This window comes from Mercurialis annua, linkage group LG1-X (genome assembly GCF_937616625.2).
Source record: "Mercurialis annua linkage group LG1-X, ddMerAnnu1.2, whole genome shotgun sequence".
Classification (NCBI taxonomy): Eukaryota; Viridiplantae; Streptophyta; class Magnoliopsida; order Malpighiales; family Euphorbiaceae; genus Mercurialis; species Mercurialis annua.
In genome coordinates, this window is record NC_065570.1 from 12,818,969 (window position 1) to 12,826,752 (window position 7,784).

The 7,784-nt window shown below is 33.9% G+C and overlaps 1 protein-coding gene across 1 annotated transcript; it reads left to right on the plus strand.

Annotated features, from left to right (window-relative positions):
* The first annotated feature begins 1,179 nt into the window (after positions 1 to 1,179).
* LOC126665116 (uncharacterized) lies at positions 1,180 to 2,090 on the plus strand. Its single transcript, XM_050357821.1, has 2 exons — positions 1,180 to 1,387; positions 1,648 to 2,090. The coding sequence occupies exons 1-2, from the start codon at positions 1,180 to 1,182 to the stop codon at positions 2,088 to 2,090; spliced, it is 651 nt and encodes a 216-aa protein (XP_050213778.1).
* Positions 2,091 to 7,784: the final 5,694 nt, after the last annotated feature.

The window sequence follows — 7,784 nt, forward strand, 5'->3', positions numbered from 1 at the left end:
TTGTTTGGGGGTTGGAATGAAATCTTGAATGTTTAACTTTACGAGATATGCTTGTTTGGTTAAGTAACTTGTGCTAATCTTGATGCTTAATGCCTACCTAGGATTAGCTACCCTAGTTTGTTATAGTTTTCTTAGTGCACCGAGAGGTGGCTAATTGAATGTATCCATAAGATTAGGACTAGGATTTGATGCCGCGAGAGCGGACTAGAGAATAGGCAACCTTAGAATCGATTGATTAATTGCATTTTGTTGACTTCCATGTTTAGGATCACAAGGGTGAGATATATGTTGTTGATTGATTAATTGCGGTTTTGTTGCTCTTTAAGGCTCGAGCGAGCGGGAGTAGCGCTTTAGAAGCGATTTGGTCCTAGTTCGTACCAAGTTTGCATATCCCATAATCACAAATATTTAGGTTTAGTTCTGACCCCTAGACTCTTCCGTTTATTGTTTACAACTGTTATAAATTTAGTTTGTTAATTGGAATTTGTGTTGTTGATTATTAGTTTAATTTAGTTCTTTGTAGTGATAATTACCAAATCCAATTGCTTGATTGCTTTCCGAATTGGAATTCAAAGTTATATCTCGTTCACTTTAAACCTTTTGTCCTCGTGGGATCGACATCCGACTTTTGGATTACTACAAGTTGGGTTTTAACCTAACAAGTTTTTGGCTCCGTTGCCGGAGACAAGATTGCGTTTAATTGATTGAGATCATTTTGAATTTCGGTTGAGTTAGCTTAAATTTCTGTTTTTACTTTTATTGTTCTTTCTTGCGTTTTCGTGATATACGCTCGCTTTTCTTGTTTTTGCTTGTGTAGGGAATTGTCCTTTGTGTATGCACAAAACACGACGTGCCAATCTTCCACTCGAACCTTTCCAAGAGAACCTCGGTAGTTACAAAAGAGGCGTGAGAAGAAGAGCCCGGATTCCCATAGTTATGAATAACGAAGGGAATGATTATAAGGATGAGGAGAGGTTTAACCCTATAGGAGAAGGGGGAGGACAACAATATCATACACCTCCTCCTCCTCCTTTTGAGAACGTAAACCGACAAAGACATCAAGAACGGCCTAGGGATGCTCACCCCCAAGTGCACCAACAAGTGCAAAATCAACCAAGACAAACCTTGGGCGAGTTCTTCTTGCCGGATGTGGATAATTCCACATTTTGATGTTTTGCAATGCCGGTTCAAGCGGCAACCTTCGAGATCAAGCCAAGTACAATACAACTCTTGGAGAACCGTTGTGCTTTTTATGGATTGAGTCATGAGGATCCGAATGCACACATTGCCACGTTTTTAGGTGTACTAAACACGTTCAAGCTTCATAGAATAACGGCGTATCAAATTAAGTTGAGAATGTTCCCCTTCTCTTTGAGGGACAAGGCTAGTCTATGGATCCATTCCCTCCCTAACGAGTCAATTCATAATTGGCGGAATTGGCCCAAGCGTTTCTCAACAAATACTTCCCCCATAGCAAGACTACGAAGTTGACCAAGGATATACTTGAGTTTGTACAATTTGAAGGGGAGTTACTCTACGAAGCATGGGAGCGTTTCAAAGATCTACAAAGGAGTGTTCCATATCATCGGCTCAATAAAGAGCATGTTATTCAAATTTTCTATGACGGGACAACCATTACTGCTTGAGCTACCATTGATGTGGCTTTGGGCGGGTCGTTTATGCAAAAGACTTATGAAAAAGCTCTTGAATTGGTGGAGAAATTAGCCGTGGTTAGTAGTACATGGGGTCCTATGGATAGAAGAGCTCCATCTAATCAAAAGTCGGTGATGACTCTTAACCAAGTGAAGGAGATTGAGGCCATAAAAGCAACGAATGCTTCATTACAAGCCCAATTGGACGCCCTCAAGAAACAAGTTCGTCCACGAAACGCGCTGGTGGCTTATGTACAAGTAGGATGTAAATTTTGTGGGGATTACAATCACTCAGGGGGAGAATGCCTAGTCACGGGGCAAGCTTTGAGTGAGCAAGTGAACTACGTTGGGGGTCAAAGGCAAGCTAATGATTCTTATTCTAACACCTACAACCCCGGATGGAGGAATCATCCAAATTTAGGATGCAGAGATCAATAGGGGCAATGCAATGCTCAAGGGTCTAATCAAGTGGGTTCAAGCTTTCAAGAAAACAATAGACCCCCAGAACAACAAGGTCACTATTAAGGCAATCAAAACCTACAGGAACAATTATGATGGTAGACCTCCACATCTACCTGGTTTTCAACCCCAATGGAATGTGGATGATGGGAATGTGCTTTCCAAGGTGCTAATGAAGTTTGATAAAATGGAGCAAAGAGAGCTTGATGCTAGAAAAAAGGAGAAGACCAAGCTTTGACGATCTATCATTTGGAGACCTAAACCTCACAAATGGCTCTTACACTTCAAGGTAGACCGTAAGGGGGATTGCCCTCTACTACAGAAAACAATCTGAGGGAACACTCAAAGCTATAAAGCTTCGAAGTGGGAGAAATCTTAAGAAAGCCAATGGCAAGAAGCATGTTGTTGAAGAGGATGAGCCTCAAATGGTGATTGATATTGCAAGCTCAAGTCAAGAGCTACCTAGGGCTTGTGAGGAGGTGGCTATTGATGTTGAAGAACCATATGTTAGATAACCATCGCCTCCACCTTTTGTGCCTAAGGTTCCATTCCCAAGCCGGCTAGGGAAGGCGCCTGACAATCAAAAGTTCCATAAGTTCCTTGAGGTTTTCAAGAAATTTCAAATCAACCTAAGCCTAGCAAATGTGCTACGAGAGATGCCTCAATACGCAAAGTTCTTGAAAGATATAATTATGAACAAGCGTATATGGGAACAAGGAGGGACAATACCCCTCACGGAGAATTGTAGTTCTATCATCCAAAGCAACTTACCGACAAAGCTAACGGATCCAGGGAGTTTTTCTATCCCTTGCACTATAGGAAATATGAATGCTATAAATTGCTTGTGTGATCTTGGTGCAAGTATTAATTTGATGCCCTTGTTTCTTTTTAGGTCCTTGTTTGGTGATCAACCGGTGAAGCGCACCTCGATGGTATTGCAACTTGCCGATCACTCTCTCAAGAAGCTGTATGGGATAGTGGAAGACGTGCTTGTAAAAGTGGACAAATTTATTTTTCCGGTGTATTTTGTGATCTTAGACTATGCGGTGGACAAGGAATGCCATATGATCCTTGATCGCCCCTTTATGAATACCAATGCTATAAATTGCTTGTGTGATCTTAGTACAAGTATTAATTTGATGCCCTTGTTTCTTTTTAGGTCTTTGTTTGGTGATCAACCGGTGAAGCGCACCTCGATGGTATTGCAACTTGCCGAGCACTCTCTCAAGAAGTCGTATGGGATAGTGGAAGACGTGCTTGTAAAAGTGGAAAAATTCATCTTTCCGATGTATTTTATGATCTTAGACTATGCGGTGGACAAGGAATGCCCTATTATCCTTGGTTACCCTTACCGGACGTGCTCTTATCGACGTTCATGCCGGAAAGCTCACCTTGAGTATTGATGCGGAAAGTGTGGAGTTTGATATGAAAAGAGTGATGCGGAATGCCATCGAGGAGGAGGATTGCATAAGGATAGACTTGGTTGATGAGATTGTGGAAGAACAACTCCAAAACAATGTGAGAGTGTTGAACCAAGCTAAGGGGGAAATTTCTGAAAATTTTGAGCTGTCAGGTATCTACAAAAAGGTGGAATGTGAAAGAGTGTCAAGTGATGAAATTTTAGAATTGAGATTACTTTTTACTTTTACCTTCGAATTTTACATGTTAAATTCGTATTAATTAATTAAGTGATAATTATGTCTAAAAGTGTTATTCGGTGCCCAAAAGTATTAAGAATGGCTTCTGGGACCCTAAGGGTTTGGATATGGTCAATGTTTAGTTCGTCAAACTTGCAAATAGGCCCATAAACTTTTAAGATATTGCAATTAGTCCAATATCTAGACTTAAACTACAATTTCTTTGGATTTTTATAGGCTATTTACGGCTAATCAGGTTTTAGCCCTCAAATTCATTGTTGTGCACTGATCATGCCTACTTGAATTCAAACAAAAGAATCGATAACTTGGCACCTGGACAAATTTCTCTAAAAATCATCATTGGACGCTCCAATCCATTATCAGTTTTACCTGTCCGGAAAATAGGTGTTTTCAACTCCATATTTTACATGTTTATATAAAGTAAACATCTTGTTTTTCTTCTATTTCTTCATCTTCTTCAACTTATTTAAAGAAAACTAACTAACAATTCATCAAATTAATCTAAAATCTTCATTTCATAACAGTTCAACAATTGATTTCTGTAATTTTATTATTACGTCTTAAAAATTGAAAGTTTTAAATTTAATTTTCGATTCGCTTGAACTTTTATTTCGTAATTAGCTTCAAATTTTGCTTCAAATTCATATCTAACGATCATAACTTTCTTCAAAAAGATTTTAAACAATTTACAAAATATTTTAAATATTTTCAAACAGTTTATAAAAGATTCGAATAGTTTACAAAGATTTTCAACAATTTATAAAAACAGTTTCAAACAGCTTACAAAGGTTTCAAAACAGATTACAAAAGTTTCACATAATTTACAAAGGTTTAAAAAAGTTTAGGAAGGTTTTAAATGGTTTAAAAACAGATTTAAATTGTCTCTAAAACATTCTCTAGTGATAGTTTCAAATAGTTTATAAAGGTTTCTAAAAATTTATAAAGATTTCAATCAGCTTCAAAAAAGAACTGTTTCAAACAGATTATAAATTTTTTAAAAATGTTTATAAAAATTTTTAAAATACAATTTATAAAAGGATTTCAAACAGTTTATAAAAGTATTTGAAATAGTTTCAAACAACTTGTAAAAGTTTCAAAGAGTTTAGAAATATTTCAAACGGTTTCTACAAATAGATTTAAACAGTCTTTGGAACATTCTTTAAAAACAATTTCAAATAGTTTATAAAGGTTTCAAACAGTTTAAAATAGATTACAAAATTTTCAAAACAAGTTACAAACGTTTTTAAAATATAGTTTATAAAAGGATTTTAAATAGTTTACAAAAAAATTTGAAACAATTTTAAACATATTCTAAAAACACAATTTGCATTAATTATCTATAGCAGTTTATAATGGTTTCAAACATATGAACAAAATCATTAATAAAAATTGACAATTAACAGATAAAAAATAAAAAGAGTAAAGAGGATAAAATAGTAGTGATAGCAAAATCGTTACATCAATTTTTTTAGATAAATATAATCAATTTTTTTTTCGGCGATTTCTTATTTGTTTCAGATGTGAGATTGTTTGTATTATATAGATGAATTATAGAAAACATAAATAATATTTGTTAAAAAATTACATTGAAATGAAAGAAAAATAAGAAGAAGGAAAGAAAGAAGAAAAAAGGGAAAAGAGAAACAATATTTATTCCTAATTCAAGCTTCTTCTTTTTTCGTTGGAAGATTGTTCATTTGTTGGTTTGATTGTCGAAGAGTGCAAGCATATTTTTAAGGAATGTATTAATAGTTTATTGAGTTATGTCAAGAGATCAGGGAATGTGGTTGTCCATACTCTTATTCGGGAGTACATTTCTATATTTGATGTTCCATTTAGGGATATTAAATTTTATAGGTCACCAAATTTTTCTCAAATTACAAAAAGGTCATTAAACAAACTTTTCTTACAAAATGGTCATTGAACTATACCGTTTATTACAAAAAGGTTCACCTATATAAAACGTACCAATTTGACGCAAAAACGCAACATTTTTGCTTACGTTGAAAGCCGAAATTACAAAAAAGAACATAGTACAGTGATTTTTTTTGTAATAAAAGGTATAACCTAATGACTTTTTTATAATTTAAAAAAAAATAGTGTTCTTTTCATAACAACAAAAATATTTTTGTAATAAAAGGTATAGTTTAGTGATTATTTTGTAAGAAAAATCGGTTTCGTGACTTTTTATAATTTGAAAAAAATTTAGTTATCTACAGAGTTTAATATCCTCCATTTAGGGTCGGATGTCCCAAAAAAATTATCTTTACCCTGGTATTTAGATATTTTCAATTAATATAGTTTTATTTACCCCCAAAGAAATCATTAAAAAAAGTAAAAAAAAACAATTAAAACTGAAATACTGAATATAAATAAATTTATAATTATAGTCTTTTCTACAAATTCCTGTATGATTTTCTCTTAGTTCTTTGCTGAACCCATTTAAAAGATGTGGCTGCATGAATTGAGATTAATGTAATTGAAACTGCCATGGGCTAAATTTTTTGTTATATAACTTATAACTAACTAAATTCAATTCCAAATAACATTAATTATTTCGATTTCACGTTATATATATTACTTAAGTTCCTTCTTAATTATTCATCAAAAAACAAAGTTCGTCTTAATTCTTTAATCGTATTAAACCTTGATTCTGATGTTCATTCTCATTTTTATTTTTACTATATATCTAAAGTATTATTATAATTCTCAAAAATTAATTAGCTTCCATTTGAAGTAACATTATTTTTATGAGCCTTACACATATATTACCATATTGTTTTATTTTCTCAATACATCAAATCTTTATTTTGATATCTATCATTGCTTTTATTTTCTTATAGGCATATAATATTATTTTAGTCGGTGACTATTTTAATTTCGATTCCGGGCATTAATCGAATACAAGTTTCATTCTAACACCTCAATTTCTTCCAAGACCGACTGTTACTTTCATTTGGAATTTAATTTCCATCGAAGCTTAATTAAATAACAGATTATAAATTAAACTTTACTTTGAATTTTCCGTTCGTCGTGTGACCATGCATTTAATTGACGATGAAGCCATAATCCGTATTTACATAATTTTATTATTCTTCAATTCCGACTTCCTTATCTTAGTTTCCATAATTATCACGTCGAGTTTGAATAAGAATTTAATTTTGAATGAAAGAAACTTCAGATTCCTTTTGTTTTATAAGTGCACAGAGCACCATTTTTTGAGTATGGGTAACAACATTATTAGAAATATAATTAGTTTGGTTCATGGTACTGTGAGTTGCATAAGTGGAGCATAACATAAATATAAGTAGTCTTGCTTGAAGATAGTTTCTTTATTTATAATGGAGAACAATCATACATGAAAGCCTCACTTAGGTATAGAAACTCCATTGATGTTGATGCTGCTGTCAATTTGCAGAGAGCATTTGAAACTCCATTGATGCTTCATTATTGGAGCAACAACCATCCCCGCAGCAGTATCTATAGCAGATAGGCACTGGGGGGCCATCGCAGCAGGTAGGATTGAAACAATCTTCAAATAACAAAGCATAATAGGAATTCTTATTAATTAAACATGAGTTTTACGTACGTACCTGGTTGTGGTTGTGGCATGAAAGTGTGCAGACGAGGGGCTGCAGTTGCATTTGCAGAGATGGCAATGGATACCAACACTAAAGCACATGCCAAACCAATACCTAAACTTGCTTTCTTCACCATCTTTATATTTTATCTCTGCTTCAAACTCAAAGCTATACGCCCCTAATTTGGAATACTGCCTCATAATTTGCAGCAACAAAAGAAGAAAAATGACAATTATATAATAATTCCAGAAACGTGTTCTAATGAAGAAGCAGGGATTGCATAAGTTGTTGAGAAGAAGATAAACCTTATCAGGTAAAGTAGTAAAAGCTAAGACAGGCCATGTGATCTCTGCTGATCAAACATCACAAAATTCATATTTTTATTTTTGAAAAAATTACACTGTATTACTCAAAAAAATAAAAAAATTATATTA